We start from the raw sequence: 22,300 nt of genomic DNA, 5'->3' as shown, positions 1-22,300 counted from the left end.
TGTATAATACCCACCACCTTCCCTACGGTACTCCAGGTGGTATCTGTGTGTGTGTGTCACACTGTGTAAGTGTGTAAGTGTGACACTGTGTAAGTACAAGTGTAAGACCCACCACCTTCCCTACGGTACTCCAGGTGGTATCTGTGTGTGTGTGTCACACTGTGTAAGTGTGTAAGTGTGACACTGTGTAAGTACAAGTGTAAGACCCACCACCTTCCCTACGGTACTCCAGGTGGTATCTGTGTGTGTGTGTCACACAGTGTAAGTGTGTATAAGTGTGACACTGTGTAAGTGTAAGTGTATAATACCCACCACCTTCCCTACGGTACTCCAGGTGGTATCTGTGTGTGACACACTGTGTAAGTGTGTAAGTGTAAGTGTATAATACCCACCACCTTCCTTACGGTACTCCAGGTGGTATCTGTGTGTGTGACACACTGTGTAAGTGTGTAAGTGTAAGTGTATAATACCCACCACCTTCCTTACGGTACTCCAGGTGGTATCCGTGTGTGTGACACACTGTGTAAGTGTGTGTGTGTTACTGTGTGTGTGACACACTGTGTAAGTGTATAATACCCACCACCTTCCCTACGGTACTCCAGGTGGTATCTGTGTGTGACACACTGTGTAAGTGTGTAAGTGTAAGTGTATAATACCCACCACCTTCCTTACGGTACTCCAGGTGGTATCTGTGTGTGTGACACACTGTGTAAGTGTGTAAGTGTAAGTGTATAATACCCACCACCTTCCTTACGGTACTCCAGGTGGTATCCGTGTGTGTGACACACTGTGTAAGTGTGTGTGTGTTACTGTGTGTGTGACACACTGTGTAAGTGTGTGTAGGTGTAAGTGTAAGTGTATAATACCCACCACCTTCCCTACGGTACTCCAGGTGGTATCTGTGTGTAAGTGTCACAGTGTGTGTAAGTGTATAATACCCACCACCTTCCTTACGGTACTCCAGGTGGTATCTGTGTGTGTGTGTGTAAGTGTGTAAAGTGTATAAGTGTGTAAGTGTAAGTGTATAATACCCACCGCCTTCCCTACGGTACTCCAGGTGGTATCTGTGTGTGTGTGACACAGTGTGTAAGTGTGTGTGTTACTGTGTGTGTGTAGGTGTAGGTGTAAGTGTATAATACCCACCACCTTCCCTACGGTACTCCAGGTGGTATCAGTGTGTAAGTGTGTAAGTGTAAGTGTGTGTAAGTGTAAGTGTGTGTAAGTGTAGGTGTAAGTGTATAATACCCACCACCTTCCTTACGGTACTCCAGGTGGTATCAGTGTGTGTGTGTCACACTGTGTAAGTGTGTGTAAGTGTAGGTGTAAGTGTATAATACCCACCACCTTCCTTACGGTACTCCAGGTGGTATCTGTGTGTGTGTGACACACTGTGTAAGTGTGTGTGTGTTACTGTGTGTGTGACACAGTAACAGTCCGGCAAAACAACCCCCTACCTCCTCGCGGTGCCGGACGGGCAACTCTGTCGTGGACAGCGCTGTGGGGGGAGATCCAATTTTGATTGGCTCCTCCCCTCATGGCATATGTATCCACCACAGGGGCTAAACGGGGGCTCTGGACGGGTGCGAGGGGCTGGTAACCCCTCCACCTTCAATTAATTACCACGAAACTACGAATTAAACTTAAATATGTAACAACTAAGCTTGTGCCGGAGGCCCCGGGGGGCCAGGCGTCTATGACGTCTCCTGGCCAAACCCCAATTGGCGGAGCCAGGAGATTGAATACCTACCCTCGGGGCTACTCCAGAAACAACGAAAAGCCACTACGGTTGGCCACGTGGAATGTTCGAACGCTCACTGCAGAGGAGAGGCTGCCACTCCTATGTCGGGAGCTGGACCGGTACCGCCTGGATCTATGCGGCATTCAGGAGGTCCGGTGGACCGGCTCTGGCTCCTGCCACCATGAGGGGTGGACAGTTCTCTACTCGGGGCAGCAGACTGCCAAACAACAGGGTGTGGGTCTTCTTTTGAACAAAAGAATGAAGGGGGCGTGGGAGCGTGGCGGTGAGGTGTGGGAAGCTGTAAGCCCCAGGCTACTTTGGGCTCGCCTTCCCATCAACCGGAGGCGAGGAATGGTGGTCGTGGTTACTTATGCCCCCACCGAAGATGAACATCCGTGGAGGGATGCAGGCAAAGCCGATGAGTCAGATGCCTTCTATGACCTCCTGTCACAGGTGCTGGCTAAAGTGGCCCCTCGGGATAGAGTCATCATGTTGGGTGACTTCAATGCCCGAGTTGGTCATGATACTGGCACCTGGCCTGGAGTGATTGGAGGGCATGGGCCAGATCAGCTCAATAACAACGGTAGGAGGCTGCTAGATTTTTGTGCAGCCCATGGGCTTGTAATTACCAACACGCTGTTCCGGCATCGGCGCATCCACACAACATCATGGATGCATGCCGGGTCCAAGCAAGAACATCTGCTGGACTACATAGTGACGGACCAGCGAATGCGAGCCCATGTCCTTGACACCAGGACCTACCGTGGAGCTGATCTGCCCTCTGACCATCGACTAGTCATCTGTAAGATGCGCCTGCCATTCTTCCACTCCGGTGGTGGGTGTACACCCAGGACCCCATTCCAACCTAAAGTGGCCTGGTCTCAGTTATCTGATGAAAGTTGCAAGCGAGAATTTCATCATCGCTTGCGGCTGGGATTGGCATCGTCCCCGACTCCTCCTGATGTCGAGGGTAAATGGGCGAGGTTTAGGACTGTGACTCATGCAGCTGCAATGGCTGCTTTGGGTACGCGGTCCAGACCTCCCCAGACACCCTGGATGACAGAGGAGTTGTTCACGATGGTTGAGAAAAAGCGACAGGCCCACTGTCATCGGCTACAGAGTCCCACGTCAGAGAATGAGGAGGCTTACCGCAGCCTTCGCTCGGAGGTTCGGAGAGCCGTGAGGCGCTGCAAGGATGGGTGGTGGTCGCGGGTTGCTGAGGAGATGGAGTCTGCCTCAGTGGCCCGTGATCACAAATCTCTATTTAACTCCATCAAAAAAGTAACCTGCAGCGCCACACCTATTACCATCATTAGGGGAAAAAACGGCGATCCAATTTCCGACCCCCGGGAACAGGTTCGCAGATTTGCTGAGCATTTCTGTGAGGTCCTGGGGGAGGGAAAATCCCTCAGCCAGGAAAACATCGTGGCACAAAGTGAGGATGACCCTGCTGAGGCTGCGGTGCCTCAAATATTGGATGAAGTCACCCCCTGTGAGTGGCTGGCTGAGGTGCCATCTGCTGAGGAAGTATTGAAGGCGATCCGGAGTCTGAGACCAGGAAAGGCAGCGGGCAGAGATGATCTCCCAAGCGAAATGCTGAGGGAGGGTGGCGTTTGTGCACAGACTGCCCTATATGACATCATAACAACAGTCTGGACCACTGGACGGGTTCCGCAGGATTGGAAGGATGCCCTGGTGGTCCCCCTTTTTAAGAAGGGGGACCGCACAGACTGTAACAACTACAGGGGCATCTCACTCCTCAGTGTGCCGGGAAAGGTCCTGGCAAGGATTATTCAGCATCGCCTTGCCAGGCACGCTGAGGAGAGGCTTGCGGAGCCCCAATGCGGTTTCAGGAAAGGGCGGTCCTGCACAGATGCCATATTTTCTGTCCGTCTGCTACAGCAGAGGTGTAGGGAATTCCAACAAGACCTACATCTCTGCTTTATTGACCTGGTCAAGGCCTATGATACCATCAGTAGGCCTGGGCTCTGGGTCGTTCTTCGTGCTTTTGGAGTACCTGACCCTCTGCTCACGATCATTAAGGACCTTCATGATGGTGAGCGGGCCCGGGTAAAACTACGTGGCCGGGAGTCAGAGCCATTCCCTGTACACCTTGGGGTGCGACAGGGATGTCCTCTGGCTCCCACATTATTTAACATCTATTTTGACCACGTAGTTCGTGAAGCCTTCAATAGCTGTACCGGGGGAATCTCCATATGGTACAGATATAATGGGAGGCTAATCGATGCCCGGGTGCGGTCAAGGGATGGCTCCCTATTGCTCAACCACGTTATGTATGCTGATGACTTGGTAATAGCTGCTCAGTCAGAGGAGGAGTTGGAGACGCTGCTGCTGAGACTGGAGCATGCCACTAAGAGGTGGGGCCTTACCATCAGCCCCACCAAAACCAAGCACCTGCCTGGGTATTTTGTACCATCGGACACCCCACCCCCACAACTCCCAATCGGTGATGGGGCAGTTGTGGAGAGAGTGGAGAGTTTCCCATACCTGGGCAGTGTGCTTATGACTGGCACCAGTTTAACCGCAGAGGTCTCACTCCGAATCAGTCGAGCGGCAATATCTTTTCATCGGTTGCGTAACGCTGTGTGGAAGCTACCTGGTCTGTCGCTCCGCACTAAGCTTCAGGTCTTCTCGGCCACGGTCATTCCCTCCCTTCTCTACGCTTGCGAAACGTGGACCCCCCTAATGGAACATCTTCGCCGGTTAGAAACATTTAGGCTGGCCTGCCTACGATCCATCCTGGGTTTAACCAGACTGGATTGTGTGAGGAGCTCACAAATCCTTGAAAGATCTGGGCAGGGTCCCATCGGTGAGCTCCTCCGGCAGGCAAGGCTGCGATGGCTGGGTCATGTAGCCCGCATGCCCAGCCACCGCATGCCGAAACAGCTTTTGTTTGGCCGGATTGAGGGGGCTAAGCGGGCGCGGCACGGGCTAGAGAAGAGATGGAGTGATGTGGTACAGGAGGACGTGGAGCTGAGTGGACTTGCCGATGACTGGTACCAGCGGTGTCAAGATCGGCCTCTGTGGAGGAGGCTCGTGAAGGATGCTACTGGGCAGTTGGAGGCAGTCGCCCTCCTACAACAACGGAGGGCGGAGGAGCGACGCTCACAACAGCGAGCGGAGCGCCGGGTGGCTAAAGCACAGCAGGTTGGCACAGTAGGGGGCACAGGTGGTGCATCAGCCAGTCATCTCAGTCAGTCGACCCGTGGCACCTGGGTCTGCCCCGTGACCTCCTGCCAGCGGGCGTTCGACACTTCACGTGGCCTCAGGGTGCACATAGCCTGGCACAAGCGTCGTGGTGACGTCACCGCCACTTAGTGGCGAATGGCGGTTGTTGTTGTTGTTGTTGTGTGACACACTGTGTAAGTGTGTGTAGGTGTAGGTGTGTAAGTATAATACCCACCACCTTCCCTACGGTACTCCAGGTGGTATCTGTGTGTGTGTGTCACACTGTGTAAGTGTGTAAGTGTGACACTGTGTAAGTATAAGTGTAAGACCCACCACCTTCCCTACGGTACTCCAGGTGGTATCTGTGTGTGTGACACACTGTGTAAGTGTGTGTGTGTTACTGTGTGTGTGACACACTGTGTAAGTGTGACACTGTGTAAGTATAAGTGTAAGACCCACCACCTTCCCTACGGTACTCCAGGTGGTATCTGTGTGTGTGACACACTGTGTAAGTGTGTGTGTGTTACTGTGTGTGTGACACACTGTGTAAGTGTGACACTGTGTAAGTATAAGTGTAAGACCCACCACCTTCCCTACGGTACTCCAGGTGGTATCTGTGTGTGTGACACACTGTGTAAGTGTGTGTGTGTTACTGTGTGTGTGACACACTGTGTAAGTGTGACACTGTGTAAGTATAAGTGTAAGACCCACCACCTTCCCTACGGTACTCCAGGTGGTATCTGTGTGTGTGTGTGTCACACAGTGTAAGTGTGTGTGTTACTGTGTGTGTGTAAGTGTAGGTGTACAAGTGTAAGACCCACCACCTTCCCTACGGTACTCCAGGTGGTATCTGTGTGTGTGTGTCACACAGTGTAAGTGTGTGTGTTACTGTGTGTGTGTAAGTGTAGGTGTACAAGTGTAAGACCCACCACCTTCCCTACGGTACTCCAGGTGGTATCTGTGTGTGTGACACACTGTGTAAGTGTGTGTGTGTTACTGTGTGTGTGACACACTGTGTAAGTGTGTGTAAGTGTAGGTGTAAGTGTATAATACCCACCACCTTCCCTACGGTACTCCAGGTGGTATCTGTGTGTGTGTGACACACTGTGTAAGTGTGTGTAAGTGTCACAGTGTGTGTAAGTGTAGGTGTATAAGTAATACCCACCACCTTCCCTACGGTACTCCAGGTGGTATCTGTGTGTGTGTGACACAGTGTGTAAGTGTGTGTAGGTGTAGGTGTAAGTGTGTGTGTGTAGGTGTAAGTGTATAATACCCACCACCTTCCCTACGGTACTCCAGGTGGTATCAGTGTGTAAGTGTGTAAGTGTAAGTGTGTGTAAGTGTGTGTAAGTGTAGGTGTAAGTGTAAGTGTGATACCCACCACCTTCCCTACGGTACTCCAGGTGGTATCAGTGTGTAAGTGTGTAAGTGTAAGTGTGTGTAAGTGTGTGTAAGTGTAAGTGTAATACCCACCACCTTCCCTACGGTACTCCAGGTGGTATCTGTGTGTGTGTGTGTAAGTGTGTAAAGTGTATAAGTGTGTAAGTGTAAGTGTAATACCCACCACCTTCCCTACGGTACTCCAGGTGGTATCTGTGTGTGTGACACACTGTGTAAGTGTGTAAGTGTAAGTGTATAAGTGTGTAAGTGTAAGTGTGTGATACCTACCACCTTCCCTACGGTACTCCAGGTGGTATCTGTGTGTGTGTGTCACACTGTGTAAGTGTGTGTAGGTGTAAGTGTGTAAGTGTAGGTGTATAAGTAAGACCCACCACCTTCCCTACGGTACTCCAGGTGGTATCCGTGTGTGTGTGTGTGTAAGTGTAAGTGTGTGTAAGTGTCACAGTGTGTGTAAGTGTAGGTGTATAAGACCCACCACCTTCCCTACGGTACTCCAGGTGGTATCTGTGTGTGTGTGTGTAAGTGTAAGTGTGTGTAAGTGTAAGTGTGACACTGTGTAAGTATAAGTATAATACCCACCACCTTCCCTACGGTACTCCAGGTGGTATCTGTGTGTGTGTGACACAGTGTGTAAGTGTGTAAGTGTGACACTGTGTAAGTACAAGTGTAAGACCCACCACCTTCCCTACGGTACTCCAGGTGGTATCCGTGTGTGTGTGTGTGTAAGTGTAAGTGTGTGTAAGTGTCACAGTGTGTGTAAGTGTAGGTGTATAAGACCCACCACCTTCCCTACGGTACTCCAGGTGGTATCTGTGTGTGTGTAAGTGTAAGTGTGTGTAAGTGTAAGTGTGACACTGTGTAAGTATAAGTATAATACCCACCACCTTCCCTACGGTACTCCAGGTGGTATCCGTCGATGCCGCCGGCCCCGCCCCTCTCGGGAGGTCTCCACCTGAGGGTGACTGTGGAGTCGGTCACCGCCTCCACAGTCACGTGGCTCGGGGGGCCCGGGGGGGCTGGGGGGGGGAGGGGGGGGAGAGGGGGGGGAGGGGGGGGGGAGGGGGGGGAGAGGGGAGGGGGGGAGAGAGGGGGGGAGAGGGATGGGGGGGAGAGGGGAGAGGGGGGGAGAGGGGAGGGGGGAGAGGGGGGTAGAGAGAGGGGAGGGGGGATGGGGGGGTCACAGGGGTCACAGGGGGGTCACGAGGGTCGGGATTAGGTGGGGAGGTCACGGTGGGTGTTGTAGTGTAGGTGTTGTGGTGTAGGTGTTGTGGTGTAGGTGTTGTGGTGTAGGTGTTGTGGTGTAGGTGTTGTGGTGTAGGTGTTGTAGGTGTTGTGGTGTAGGTGTTGTGGTGTAGGTGTTGTGGTGTAGGTGTTGTAGGTGTTGTGGTGTAGGTGTTGTGGTGTAGGTGTTGTAGGTGTAGGTGTTGTGGTGTAGGTGTTGTGGTGTAGGTGTTGTGGTGTAGGTGTTGTGGTGTAGGTGTTGTGATGTTGTGGTGTAGGTGTTGTGGTGTAGGTGTTGTGGTGTAGGTGTTGTGGTGTAGGTGTTGTGGTGTAGGTGTTGTAGGTGTAGGTGTTGTGGTGTAGGTGTTGTGGTGTAGGTGTTGTGGTGTAGGTGCTGTGGTGTAGGTGTTGTGGTGTAGGTGTTGTGGTGTAGGTGTTGTGGTGTAGGTGTTGTGGTGTAGGTGTTGTGGTGTAGGTGGTGTAGGTGTTGTAGTGTAGGTGTTGTAGTGTAGGTGTTGTAGGTGTTGTGGTGTAGGTGTTGTGGTGTAGGTGGTGTAGGTGTTGTGGTGTAGGTGTTGTGGTGTAGGTGATGTGGTGTAGGTGTTGTAGGTGTTGTGGTGTAGGTGTTGTAGTGTAGGTGTTGTGGTGTAGGTGTTGTGGTGTAGGTGTTGTGGTGTAGGTGGTGTAGGTGTTGTAGTGTAGGTGTTGTAGTGTAGGTGTTGTGGTGTAGGTGGTGTAGGTGTTGTAGTGTAGGTGTTGTAGTGTAGGTGTTGTGGTGTAGGTGTTGTGGTGTAGGTGTTGTGGTGTAGGTCTTGTGGTGTAGGTGTTGTAGTCTAGGTGTTGTGGTGTAGGTGTTGTGGTGTAGGTGTTGTGGTGTAGGTGTTGTAGGTGTTGTGGTGTAGGTGTTGTGGTGTAGGTGTTGTGGTGTAGGTGGTGTAGGTGTTGTGGTGTAGGTGTTGAGTGTAGGTGTTGTGATGTAGGTGTTGTGGTGTAGGTGTTGTGGTGTAGGGTGTTGTGGTGTAGGTGTTGTAGGTGTAGTGGTGTAGGTGTTGTGGTGTAGGTGTTGTGGTGTAGGTGTTGTAGTGTAGGTGTTGTGGTGTAGGTGTTGTAGTGTAGGTGTTGTGGTGTAGGTGTTGGTTGTGGTGTAGGTGTTGTGGTGTAGGTGTTGTAGTGTAGGTGTTGTGGTGTAGGTGTTGTGGTGTAGGTGTTGTAGTGTAGGTGTTGTAGTGTAGGTGTTGTGGTGTAGGTGTTGTGGTGTAGGTGTTGTGGTGTAGGTGTTGTGGTGTAGGTGTTGTGGTGTAGGTGTTGTGTGGTGTAGGTGTTGTGGTGTAGGTGTTGTGGTGTAGGTGTGGTTGTGTAGGTGTTGTGTTGGTGTAGGTGTTGTGGTGTAGTGTGTGTGTGTAGGTGTGTAGGTGTTGTGTGTAGGTGTTGTGTGTAGGTTGTGGTGTAGGTGGTGTGGGTGTTGTGGTGTAGGTGTTGTGGTGTAGGTGAGTAGGTGTTGTGGTGTAGGTGTTGTAGTGTGGTGTAGGTGGTGTTGTGGTGTAGGGTGTTGTGGTGTAGGTGTTGTGGTGTAGTGTGGGTGTTGTAGTGTAGGTGTTGTGGTGTAGGTGTTGTGGTGTGGTGTAGGTGTTGTGTGTAGGTGTGTGTGTAGTGTAGTGTGTAGGTGTTGTGGTGTAGGTGTTGTGGTGTAGGTGTTGTGGTGTAGGTGTTGTAGTGTAGGTGTTGTGGTGTAGGTGTTGTAGTATAGGTGTTGTGGTGTAGGTGTATGTATGGTTGTTGTGGTGTGGTGTTGTGGTGTAGGTGTTGTGGTGTAGGTGGTGTAGGTGGTTGTGGTGTAGGTGTTGTGTTGTGATGTAGGTGTTGTGGTGTAGGTGTTGTGGTGAGGTGTGTGGTGTAGGTGTGTAGGTGTAGTGGTGTAGGTGTTGTGGTGTAGTGGTGTTGTGGTGTAGGTGTTTGTGTGTAGGTGTTGTGGTGTAGGTGTTGTGGTGTAGGTGTGGGTTGTGGTGTTGTGTGTGTAGGTGTTGTGGTTGTTGTGGTGTAGGTGTTGTGGTGTAGGTGTTGTGGTGTAGGTGGTGTAGGTGTTGTAGTGTAGGTGTTGTAGTGTAGTTTTGTGTGTGTAGGTGTTGTGGTGGTGTTGGTGGTGTGGTGGGGTTGGTGGTTGTAGGGGTGGTGTAGGTGTTGTGGTGTGGTGGGGTGTGTAGGTGTTGTAGGTGTTGTGGTGTAGGTGTTGTAGTGTAGGTGTTGTGGTGTAGGTGTTGTGGTGTAGGTGTTGTGGTGTAGGTGGTGCAGGTGTTGTAGTGTAGATGTTGTAGTGTAGGTGTTGTGGTGTAGGTGGTGTAGGTGTTGTAGTGTAGGTGTTGTAGTGTAGGTGTTGTGGTGTAGGTGTTGTGGTGTAGGTGTTGTGGTGTAGGTGTTGTGGTGTAGGTGTTGTAGTCTAGGTGTTGTGGTGTAGGTGTTGTAGTATAGGTGTTGTGGTGTAGGTGTTGTAGGTGTTGTGGTGTAGGTGTTGTGGTGTAGGTGTTGTGGTGTAGGTGGTGTAGGTGTTGTGGTGTAGGTGTTGTGTTGTGATGTAGGTGTTGTGGTGTAGGTGTTGTGGTGTAGGTGTTGTGGTGTAGGTGTTGTAGGTGTAGTGGTGTAGGTGTTGTGGTGTAGGTGTTGTGGTGTAGGTGTTGTAGTGTAGGTGTTGTGTTGTAGGTGTTGTAGTGTAGGTGTTGTGGTGTAGGTGTTGTGGTGTAGGTGTTGTGGTGTAGGTGCTGTGGTGTAGGTGTTGTAGTCTAGGTGTTGTGGTGTAGGTGTTAGTGTAGGTGTTGTGGTGTAGGTGTTGTGGTGTAGGTGTTGTGGTGTAGGTGTTGTGGTGTAGGTGGTGTAGGTGTTGTGGTGTAGGTGTTGTGTTGTGATGTAGGTGTTGTGGTGTAGTTGGTGTAGGTGTTGTGTTGTGGTGTAGGTGTAGGTGTTGTGGTGTAGGTGTTGTGGTGTAAGTGTTGTGGTGTAGGTGTTGTGGTGTAGGTGTTGTAGGTGTTGTGGTGTAGGTGTTGTGGTGTAGGTGTTGTGGTGTACGTGTTGTGGTGTAGGTGTTGTAGGTGTTGTGGTGTAGGTGTTGTGGTGTAGGTGTTGTGGTGTAGGTGTTGTGTTGTGATGTAGGTGTTGTGGTGTAGGTGGTGTAGGTGTTGTGTTGTGGTGTAGGTGTTGTGGTGTAGGTGTTGTGGTGTAAGTGTTGTGGTGTAGGTGTTGTGGTGTAGGTGTTGTAGGTGTTGTGGTGTACGTGTTGTGGTGTAGGTGTTGTGATGTAGGTGTTGTGGTGTAGGTGTTGTAGGTGTTGTGGTGTAGGTGTTGTGGTGTAGGTGTTGTGGTGTAGGTGTTGTGGTGTAGGTGTTATGGTGTAGGTGTTGTGGTGTAGGTGTTGTAGTGTAGGTGTTGTGGTGTAGGTGTTGTGGTGTAGGTGTTGTGGTGTAAGTGTTGTGGTGTAGGTGTTGTAGGTGTTGTGGTGTAGGTGTTGTGGTGTAGGTGTTGTGGTGTAGGTGTTGTGGTGTAGGTGTTGTGGTGTAGGTGTTGTGGTGTAGGTGGTGTAGTGTAGGTGTTGTGGTGTAGGTGTTGTGGTGTAGGTGTTGTGGTGTAGGTGTTGTAGTGTAGGTGTTGTGGTGTAGGTGTTGTGCTGTGGTGTAGGTGTTGTGTTGTGATGTAGGTGGTGTAGGTGTTGTGTTGTGGTGTAGGTGTTGTAGTGTAGGTGTTATAGTGTAGGTGTTGTAGTGTAGGTGTTGTGGTGTAGGTGTTGTGGTGTAGGTGTTGTGCTGTAGGTGTTGTGGTGTAGGTGTTGTGGTGTAGGTGTTGTGTTGTGATGTAGGTGTTGTGGTGTAGGTGTTGTGATGTAGGTGTTGTGGTGTAGGTGTTGTGGTGTAGGTGTTGTGGTGTAGGTGGTGTAGGTGTTGTGGTGTAGGTGTTGTAGTGTAGGTGTTGTGGTGTAGGTGTTGTGCTGTGGTGTAGGTGTTGTGTTGTGATGTAGGTGGTGTAGGTGTTGTGGTGTAGGTGTTGTGGTGTAGGTGTTGTAGTGTAGGTGTTGTAGTGTGGTGTTGTGGTGTAGGTGTTGTAGGTGTTGAGGTGTAGGTGTTGTGGTGTAGGTGGTGTGGTGTAGGTGTTGTAGTGTAGCTGTTGTGGTGTAGGTGTTGTAGTGTAGGTGTTGTGGTGTAGGTGTTGTGGTGTAGGTGTTGTGCTGTGGTGTAGGTGTTGTGGTGTAGGTGTTGTGGTGTAGGTGTTGTAGTGTGGTGTTGTGGTGTAGGTGTTGTGGTGTAGGTGTTGTGGTGTAGGTGTTGTGCTGTGGTGTAGGTGTTGTGGTGTAGGTGTTGTAGTGTAGGTGTTGTAGTGTAGGTGTTGTAGTGTAGGTGTTGTGGTGTAGGTGTTGTGGTGTAGGTGTTGTGCTGTGGTGTAGGTGTTGTGTTGTGATGTAGGTGTTGTGGTGTAGGTGTTGTGGTGTAGGTGTTGTGGTGTAGGTGGTGTAGGTGTTGTGGTGTAGGTGTTGTAGTGTAGGTGTTGTGGTGTAGGTGTTGTGCTGTGGTGTAGGTGTTGTGTTGTGATGTAGGTGGTGTAGGTGTTGTGTTGTGGTGTAGGTGTTGTGGTGTAGGTGTTGTAGTGTAGGTGTTGTAGTGTGGTGTTGTGGTGTAGGTGTTGTAGGTGTTGAGGTGTAGGTGTTGTGGTGTAGGTGTTGTGGTGTAGGTGTTGTAGTGTAGGTGTTGTAGTGTAGGTGTTGTGCTGTGGTGTAGGTGTTGTGGTGTTGTGGTGTAGGTGTTGTAGGTGTTGTGGTGTAGGTGTTGTGGTGTAGATGGTGTGGTGTAGGTGTTGTAGTGTAGGTGTTGTATTGTATTGTGTTGTGTTGTTGTGTTATGCTCTGGGTGTTGTGTTGTGTTGTTGTGTTGTATTGTATTGTGTTGTATTGTATTGTGTTGTTGTATTGTGTTGTATTGTGTTGTGTTGTTGTATTGTGTTGTTGTTGTGTTGTCGTGTTGTGCTCTGGGTGTTGTGTTGTTGTGTTGTCGTGTTGTGTTGTTGTGTTGTGTTGTTGTGTTGTGTTGTTGTGTTGTGTTGTTGTGTTGTGTTGTTGTGTTGTGCTCTGGGTGTTGTGTTGTAGGTGTAGGTGTTGTGTTGTGTTGTCGTGTTGTATTGTGTTGTGTTGTATTTTTGTGGTGTAGGTGTTGTATTGTGTTGTGTTGTCGTGTTGTGCTCTGGGTGTTGTGTTGTCGTGTTGTCGTGTTGTGCTCTGGGTGTTGTGTTGTTGTGTGTGTTGTTGTTGTGTTGTCGTGTTGTGCTCTGGGTGTTGTGTTGTTGTGTTGTCGTGTTGTGCTCTGGGTGTTGTGTTGTCGTGTTGTCGTGTTGTGCTCTGGGTGTTGTGTTGTATTGTGTTGTCGTGTTGTGCTCTGGGTGTTGTGTTGTCGTGTTGTGCTCTGGGTGTTGTGGCCGTCCGCGTCTCACCCAGCGGCACGAATGTCCGTGACGGCTCCCCGGGCAGCGAGGTGCCCACGGGGTTGACGGCGCACACCCGGATCTGGTAGGCGACCCCCTCCACCATGCGCTCACACCGCATGGACGACTCGGCCCAGGGACGAACGTTCAGCTTCATCCAGCGGCGACTCGAGAGCTTCTTACGCTCCACCACGTAGCCTGCAAGCGGTGGTGAGCGGTGGTGAGTGGTGGTGGTGAGGGGTGGTGGTGAGGGGTGGTGAGGGGTGGCGGTGAGGGGTGGTGGTGAGGGGTGGCGGTGAGGGGTGGTGGTGAGCGGTGGTGGTGAGGGGTGGTGGTGAGGGGTGGTGGTGAGGGGTGGTGGTGAGGGGTGGTGGTGAGGGGTGGTGGTGAGGGGTGGCGGTGAGGGGTGGTGGTGAGGGGTGGTGGTGAGGGGAGAAGGGCAGCCGCTCACCACCCCGCTCACTAGCCCTCACTCAGTCACTGATTCAGTCAGTCAGTCACTCAGTCAGTCGGTCAGTCAGTCACTCAGTCAGTCACTCAGTTACTCAGTCACTCAGTCACTCACTCACTCAGTCAGCCACTCAGTCAGTCACTCAGTCAGTCACTCAGTCAGTCAGTCACTCAGTCAGTCACTGATTCAGTCAGTCAGTCACTCAGTCACTCACTCAGTCACTCAGTCAGTCACTCACTCAGTCACTCACTCAGTCACTCAGTCAGTCACTCAGTCAGTCACTCACTCAGTCACTCACTCAGTCACTCAGTCAGTCAGTCAGTCAGTCAGTCACTCAGTCAGTCACTCAGTCAGTCAGTCAGTCACTCACTCAGTCACTCAGTCAGTCACTCAGTCAGTCACTCAGTCACTCAGTCAGTCACTCAGTCAGTCACTCAGTCAGTCAGTCAGTCACTCAGTCACTCACTCGGTCAGTCACTCAGTCACTCAGTCAGTCACTCAGTCAGTCACTCAGTCAGTCAGTCAGTCACTCAGTCACTCACTCGGTCAGTCACTCAGTCAGTCACTCAGTCAATCACTCAGTCACTCACTCAGTCACTCGGTCAGTCACTCAGTCAGTCACTCAGTCAGTCACTCAGTCACTCACTCAGTCACTCGGTCAGTCACTCAGTCAGTCACTCAGTCAGTCACTCAGTCAGTCACTCAGTCAATCACTCAGTCACTCACTCAGTCACTCGGTCAGTCACTCGGTCAGTCACTCAGTCAGTCACTCAGTCAGTCACTCACTCAGTCACTCAGTCAGTCACTCAGTCACTCACTCAGTCAGTCGGTCAGTCACTCAGTCACTCAGTCAGTCACTCAGTCACTCAGTCAGTCACTCAGTCACTCAGTCACTCACTCAGTCAGTCGGTCAGTCACTCAGTCACTCAGTCAATCACTCAGTCACTCACTCAGTCACTCAGTCACTCAGTCAGTCACTCACTCAGTCACTCAGTCACTCAGTCAGTCACTCAGTCAGTCACTCAGTCACTCAGTCACTCACTCAGTCAGTCGGTCAGTCACTCAGTCACTCAGTCACTCAGTCAGTCACTCACTCAGTCAGTCACTCAGTCACTCAGTCACTCAGTCAGTCACTCAGTCACTCAGTCACTCACTCAGTCACTCAGTCACTCAGTCAGTCGGTCAGTCACTCAGTCACTCAGTCAGTCACTCAGTCACTCAGTCACTCACTCAGTCACTCAGTCAGTCACTCAGTCACTCAGTCAGTCACTCAGTCACTCACTCAGTCAGTCGGTCAGTCACTCAGTCAGTCACTCAGTCACTCAGTCACTCAGTCACTCAGTCAGTCACTCAGTCACTCAGTCACTCACTCAGTCACTCAGTCAGTCACTCAGTCACTCAGTCAGTCGGTCAGTCACTCAGTCACTCAGTCAGTCACTCAGTCACTCAGTCACTCAGTCAGTCACTCAGTCACTCAGTCACTCACTCAGTCAGTCGGTCAGTCACTCAGTCAGTCACTCAGTCACTCAGTCACTCAGTCAGTCACTCAGTCACTCAGTCACTCACTCAGTCAGTCACTCAGTCACTCAGTCACTCACTCAGTCACTCAGTCAGTCACTCAGTCACTCAGTCAGTCACTCAGTCACTCACTCAGTCGGTCAGTCACTCAGTCAGTCACTCAGTCACTCAGTCAGTCGGTCAGTCACTCAGTCACTCAGTCAGTCACTCAGTCACTCAGTCACTCAGTCAGTCACTCAGTCACTCACTCAGTCACTCAGTCAGTCACTCAGTCACTCAGTCAGTCAATCAGTCGCTCAGTCAGTCACTCAGTCACTCACTCAGTCAGTCACTCACTCAGTCACTCAGTCAGTCACTCAGTCACTCACTCAGTCACTCAGTCAGTCACTCAGTCACTCACTCAGTCAGTCACTCAGTCACTCAGTCAGTCGCTCAGTCAGTCAGTCACTCAGTCACTCACTCAGTCAGTCACTCAGTCACTCAGTCAGTCGGTCAGTCACTCAGTCAGTCACTCAGTCAGTCACTCAGTCACTCACTCAGTCACTCGGTCAGTCACTCAGTCAGTCACTCAGTCAGTCACTCAGTCAGTCACTCAGTCAATCACTCAGTCACTCACTCAGTCACTCGGTCAGTCACTCAGTCAGTCACTCAGTCAGTCACTCACTCAGTCACTCAGTCAGTCACTCAGTCACTCACTCAGTCAGTCACTCAGTCACTCAGTCAGTCACTCAGTCCCTCAGTCACTCACTCAGTCAGTCGGTCAGTCACTCAGTCACTCAGTCAATCACTCAGTCACTCACTCAGTCACTCAGTCACTCAGTCAGTCACTCACTCAGTCACTCAGTCACTCAGTCAGTCACTCAGTCAGTCACTCAGTCACTCAGTCACTCACTCAGTCAGTCGGTCAGTCACTCAGTCAGTCACTCAGTCACTCAGTCACTCAGTCAGTCACTCAGTCACTCAGTCACTCACTCAGTCACTCAGTCAGTCACTCAGTCACTCAGTCAGTCGGTCAGTCACTCAGTCACTCAGTCAGTCACTCAGTCACTCAGTCACTCACTCAGTCACTCAGTCAGTCACTCAGTCACTCAGTCAGTCACTCAGTCACTCAGTCAGTCACTCAGTCACTCACTCAGTCAGTCGGTCAGTCACTCAGTCACTCAGTCAGTCACTCAGTCACTCAGTCACTCACTCAGTCACTCAGTCAGTCACTCAGTCACTCAGTCAGTCGGTCAGTCACTCAGTCACTCAGTCAGTCACTCAGTCACTCAGTCAGTCACTCAGTCACTCACTCAGTCAGTCGGTCAGTCACTCAGTCAGTCACTCAGTCACTCAGTCACTCAGTCAGTCACTCAGTCACTCAGTCACTCACTCAGTCAGTCACTCAGTCACTCAGTCACTCACTCAGTCACTCAGTCAGTCACTCAGTCACTCAGTCAGTCACTCAGTCACTCACTCAGTCAGTCGGTCAGTCACTCAGTCAGTCACTCAGTCACTCAGTCAGTCGGTCAGTCACTCAGTCAGTCACTCAGTCACTCAGTCACTCAGTCAGTCACTCAGTCACTCAGTCACTCACTCAGTCACTCAGTCAGTCACTCAGTCACTCAGTCAGTCAGTCAGTCGCTCAGTCAGTCACTCAGTCACTCACTCAGTCAGTCACTCACTCAGTCACTCAGTCACTCAGTCAGTCACTCAGTCACTCAGTCAGTCACTCAGTCAGTCACTCAGTCACTCACTCAGTCAGTCACTCAGTCACTCAGTCAGTCGCTCAGTCAGTTACTCAGTCAGTCAGTCACTCAGTCACTCACTCAGTCAGTCACTCAGTCACTCAGTCAGTCGGTCAGTCACTCAGTCACTCACCCACCCCCCACTCACTCACCCCCCCCACTCACCCCCCACCCACCCCACCCACCCACCCCCCCCCCCACTCACCCCCCCCCCACCCACCCCCCCCCCACTCCCCACTCACCCCCCCCCCCACTCACCCACCCCCCCCCACCCACCCCCCCCCACTCACCCCCCACCCCCCACCCACCCCCCCCACCCACCCAGCAGGGCAGCCCCTCCGTTGTAGTGAGGGGGCTCCCACGTGGCCGTGCAGACGTCATCACCTACGTCACTGATGGTGGGGGCCGAGGGGGGGTCCGGGATGTCTACACAACAACAACATCAACAACAACAACATTAACATTAACAATAACATTAACAACATTAACAACACTAACATCATTAACAACAACATCAACAACATTAACAACATTAACAACAACAACATCAACAACAACATCAACAACATCAACAACATCATCAACAACATCAACAACAACAACATCAACATCAACAACAACAACATCAACAACAACATCAACAACATCAACAACATCAACAACAACATCAACATCAACAACAACATCAACAACAACATCAACAACATCAACATCAACAACATCATTAACAACAATATCAACAACAACATTAACAACAAAAACATCAACAACATTAACATCAACCATGGACAACCACCATTAACAACTACAACAACTACAACAACAACTACAACAACAACAACCACAACAACACCCACAACCATTAACAACAACCATACAAAACAACCACAACCATTAGCAACCACAACCATTAACCACTACAACCACTACAACAACTACAACAACCACAACAACACCCACAACCATTAACAACAACAACCATACAAAACAACCACAACCATTAACAACCACAACCATTAACAACCACACCACTACAACAACTACAACAACCACAACAACACCCACAACCATTAACAACAACCATACAAAACAACCACAACCATTAACAACCACAACCATTAACCACTACAACCACTACAACAACTACAACAACCACAACAACACCCACAACCATTAACAACAACCATACAAAACAACCACAACCATTAACAACCACAACCATTAACCACTACAACAACTACAACAACCACAACAACACCCACAACCATTAACAACAACCATACAAAACAACCACAACCATTAACAACCACAACCATTAACAACCACACCCACTACAACAACTACAACAACCACAACAACACCCACAACCATTAACAACAACAACAACAACCATTATCACTTTGAACGTTGTGAGTGTTACTAATGATGATGGTGGTGGTGATGATGATGGTGATGACGGTGATGATGATGATGGTGGTGGTGATGATGATGATGGTAGCGGTAGTGATGGTGATGATGGTGGTGGTGGTGATGATGATGATGATGGTGGTGGTGATGGTGACATTTATGGTGGTGGTGGTGATGGTGGTGGTGGTGATGGTGGTAGTGGTGGTGGGGGTGATGGTGGTAGTGATGGTGGTGATGTTGGTGATGGTGGTGATGGTGGTAGTGATGGTGATGATGGTGGTGGTGATGGTGACATTGATGGTGGTGATGATGATGATGGTGGTGGTGGTGATGGTGGTGGTGATGGTGGCATTGATGGTGGTGATAATGATGATGATGGTGTTGATGGTGGTAGTGATGGTGGTGATGCCGGACGGGCAACTCTGTCGTGGACAGCGCTGTGGGGGGAGATCCAATTTTGATTGGCTCCTCCCCTCATGGCATATGTGTCCACCACAGGGGCTAAACGGGGGCTCTGGACGGGTGCGAGGGGCTGGTAACCCCTCCACCTTCAATTAATTACCACTAAACCACGAGTTAAACTGAAATATGTAACAACTAAGCTTGTGCCGGAGGCCCCGGGGGGCCAGGCGTCTATGACGTCTCCTGGCCAAACCCCAATTGGCGGAGCCAGGAGATTGAATACCTACCCTCGGGGCTACTCCAGAAACAACGAAAAGCCACTACGGGTGGCCACGTGGAATGTTCGAACGCTCACTGCAGAGGAGAGGCTGCCACTCCTCTGTCGGGAGCTGGACCAGTACCGCCTGGATCTATGCGGCATTCAGGAGGTCCGGTGGACCGGCTCTGGCTCCTGCCACCATGAGGGGTGGACAGTCCTCTACTCGGGGCAGCAGACTGCCAAACAACAGGGTGTGGGTCTTCTTTTGAACAAAAGAATGAAGGGGGCGTGGGAGCGTGGCGGTGAGGTGTGGGAAGCTGTAAGCCCCAGGCTACTTTGGGCTCGCCTTCCCATCAACCGGAGGCGAGGAATGGTGGTCGTGGTTACTTATGCCCCCACCGAAGATGAACATCCGTGGAGGGATGCAGGCAAAGCCGATGAGTCAGATGCCTTCTATGACCTCCTGTCACAGGTGCTGGCTAAAGTGGCCCCTCGGGATAGAGTCATGATGTTGGGTGACTTCAATGCCCGAGTTGGTCATGATACTGGCACCTGGTCTGGAGGGATTGGAGGGCATGGGCCAGATCAGCTCAATAACAACGGTAGGAGGCTGCTAGATTTTTGTGCAGCCCATGGGCTTGTAATTACCAACACGCTGTTCCGGCATCGGCGCATCCACACAACATCATGGATGCATGCCGGGTCCAAGCAAGAACATCTGCTGGACTACATAGTGACGGACCAGCGAATGCGAGCCCATGTCCTTGACACCAGGACCTACCGTGGAGCTGATCTGCCCTCTGACCATCGACTAGTCATCTGTAAGATGCGCCTGCCATTCTTCCACTCCGGTGGTGGGTGTACACCCAGGACCCCATTCCAACCTAAAGTGGCCTGGTCTCAGTTATCTGATGAAAGTTGCAAGCGAGAATTTCATCATCGCTTGCGGCTGGGATTGGCATCGTCCCCGACTCCTCCTGATGTCGAGGGTAAATGGGCGAGGTTTAGGACTGTGACTCATGCAGCTGCAATGGCTGCTTTGGGTACGCGGTCCAGACCTCCCCAGACACCCTGGATGACAGAGGAGTTGTTCAGGATGGTTGAGAAAAAGCGACAGGCCCACTGTCATCGGCTACAGAATCCCACGTCAGAGAATGAGGAGGCTTACCGCAAATCTCGCTCGGAGGTTTGGAGAGCCGTGAGGCGCTGCAAGGATGGGTGGTGATCGCGGGTTGCTGAGGAGATGGAGTCTGCCTCAGTGGCCCGTGATCACAAATCTCTATTTAACTCCATCAAAAAAGTAACCTGCAGCGCCACACCTATTACCATCATTAGGGGAAAAAACGGTGATCCAATTTCCGACCCCCAGGAACAGGTTCGCAGATTTGCTGAGCATTTCTGTGAGGTCCTGGGGGAGGGAAAATCCCTCAGCCAGAAAAACACCGTGGCACAAAGTGAGGATGACCCTGCTGAGGCTGCGGTGCCTCAAATATTGGATGAAGTCACCCCCTGTGAGTGGCTGGCTGAGGTGCCATCTGCTGAGGAAGTATTGAAGGCGATCCGGAGTCTGAGACCAGGAAAGGCAGCGGGCAGAGATGATCTCCCAAGCGAAATGCTGAGGGAGGGTGGCGTTTGTGCACAGACTGCCCTATATGACATCATAACAACGGTCTGGACCACTGGACGGGTTCCACAGGATTGGAAGGATGCCCTGGTGGTCCCCCTTTTTAAGAAGGGGGACCGCACAGACTGTAACAACTACAGGGGCATCTCACTCCTCAGTGTGCCGGGAAAGGTCCTGGCAAGGATTATTCAGCATCGCTTTGCCAGGCACGCTGAGGAGAGGCTTGCGGAGCCCCAATGCGGTTTCAGGAAAGGGCGGTCCTGCACAGATGCCATATTTTCTGTCCGTCTGCTACAGCAGAGGTGTAGGGAATTCCAACAAGACCTACATCTCTGCTTTATTGACCTGGTCAAGGCCTATGATACCATCAGTAGGCCTGGGCTCTGGGTCGTTTTTCGTGCTTTTGGAGTACCTGACCCTCTGCTCACGATCATTAAGGACCTTCATGATGGTGAGCGGGCCCGGGTAAAACTACGTGGCCGGGAGTCAGAGCCATTCCCTGTACACCTTGGGGTGCGACAGGGATGTCCTCTGGCTCCCACATTATTTAACATCTATTTTGACCACGTAGTTCGTGAAGCCTTCAATAGCTGTACCGGGGGAATCTCCATATGGTACAGATATAATGGGAGGCTAATCGATGCCCGGGTGCGGTCAAGGGATGGCTCCCTATTGCTCAACCACGTTATGTATGCTGATGACTTGGTAATAGCTGCTCAGTCAGAGGAGGAGTTGGAGACGCTGCTGCTGAGACTGGAGCGTGCCACTAAGAGGTGGGGCCTTACCATCAGCCCCACCAAAACTAAGCACCTGCCTGGGTATTTTGTACCATCGGACACTCCACCCCCACAACTCCCAATCGGTGATGGGGCAGTTGTGGAGAGAGTGGAGAGTTTCCCATACCTGGGCAGTGTGCTTATGACTGGCTCCAGTTTAACAGCAGAGGTCTCACTCCGAATCAGTCGAGCGGCAATATCTTTTCATCGGTTGCGTAACGCTGTGTGGAAGCTACCTGGTCTGTCGCTCCGCACTAAGCTTCAGGTCTTCTCGGCCACGGTCATTCCCTCCCTTCTCTACGCTTGCGAAACGTGGACCCCCCTAATGGAACATCTTCGCCGGTTAGAAACATTTAGGCTGGCCTGCCTACGATCCATCCTGGGTTTAACCAGACTGGATTGTGTGAGGAGCTCACAAATCCTTGAAAGATCTGGGCAGGGTCCCATCGGTGAGCTCCTCCGGCAGGCAAGGCTGCGATGGCTGGGTCATGTAGCCCGCATGCCCAGCCACCGCATGCCGAAACAGCTTTTGTTTGGCCGGATTGAGGGGGCTAAGCGGGCGCGGCACGGGCTAGAGAAGAGATGGAGTGATGTGGTACAGGAGGACGTGGAGCTGAGTGGACTTGCCGATGACTGGTACCAGCGGTGTCAAGATCGGCCTCTGTGGAGGAGGCTCGTGAAGGATGCTACTGGGCAGTTGGAGGCAGTCGCCCTCCAACAACAACGGAGGGCGGAGGAGCGACGCTCACAACAGCGAGCGGAGCGCCGGGTGGCTAAAGCACAGCAGGTTGGCACAGTAGGGGGCACAGGTGGTGCATCAGCCAGTCATCTCAGTCAGTCGACCCGTGGCACCTGGGTCTGCCCCGTGACCACCTGCCAGCGGGCGTTCGACACTTCACGTGGCCTCAGGGTGCACATAGCCTGGCACAAGCGTCGTGGTGACGTCACCGCCACTTAGTGGCGAATGGCGGTTGTTGTTGTTGTTGTTGTTGATGTTGGTGGTGATGTTGGTGATGATGGTGTTGATGGTGGTAATGGTGGTGATGGTGTTGGTGGTGATGTTGGTGGTGATGGTGGTGGTGGTGGTGGTCATGTTGGTGATGTTTGTGGTGATGGTGATGGTGGTAGTGATGTTG

General features: G+C 51.5%; 1 protein-coding gene across 8 annotated transcripts in view; it reads right to left on the bottom strand.

Moving 5' to 3' along the window:
• Nucleotides 1–22,300, bottom strand: part of LOC116958713 (myosin-binding protein C, cardiac-type-like) — a 141,048-nt gene that overhangs the window by 50,263 nt on the left and 68,485 nt on the right. For all 8 annotated transcript variants that reach the window (XM_032981443.2, XM_032981440.2, XM_076058857.1 and 5 more), the window contains 3 exons: nt 17,018–17,122; nt 13,010–13,198; nt 7,210–7,344 (listed from right to left, as the gene is read on the bottom strand). In XM_032981443.2, the coding sequence (XP_032837334.1) occupies nt 7,210–7,344; nt 13,010–13,198; nt 17,018–17,122 (429 nt within the window). The remainder of the gene's footprint in view (nt 1–7,209; nt 7,345–13,009; nt 13,199–17,017; nt 17,123–22,300) is intronic.

The sequence above is a fragment of the Petromyzon marinus genome, assembly GCF_048934315.1.
Source record: "Petromyzon marinus isolate PM22_M1 ecotype Great Lakes invasive population chromosome 80 unlocalized genomic scaffold, UKy_Petmar_22M1.pri1.0 chr80_unloc.1, whole genome shotgun sequence".
Taxonomy (NCBI): domain Eukaryota; kingdom Metazoa; phylum Chordata; class Hyperoartia; order Petromyzontiformes; family Petromyzontidae; genus Petromyzon; species Petromyzon marinus.
This window is presented reverse-complemented; position numbering and strand designations above follow the sequence as displayed.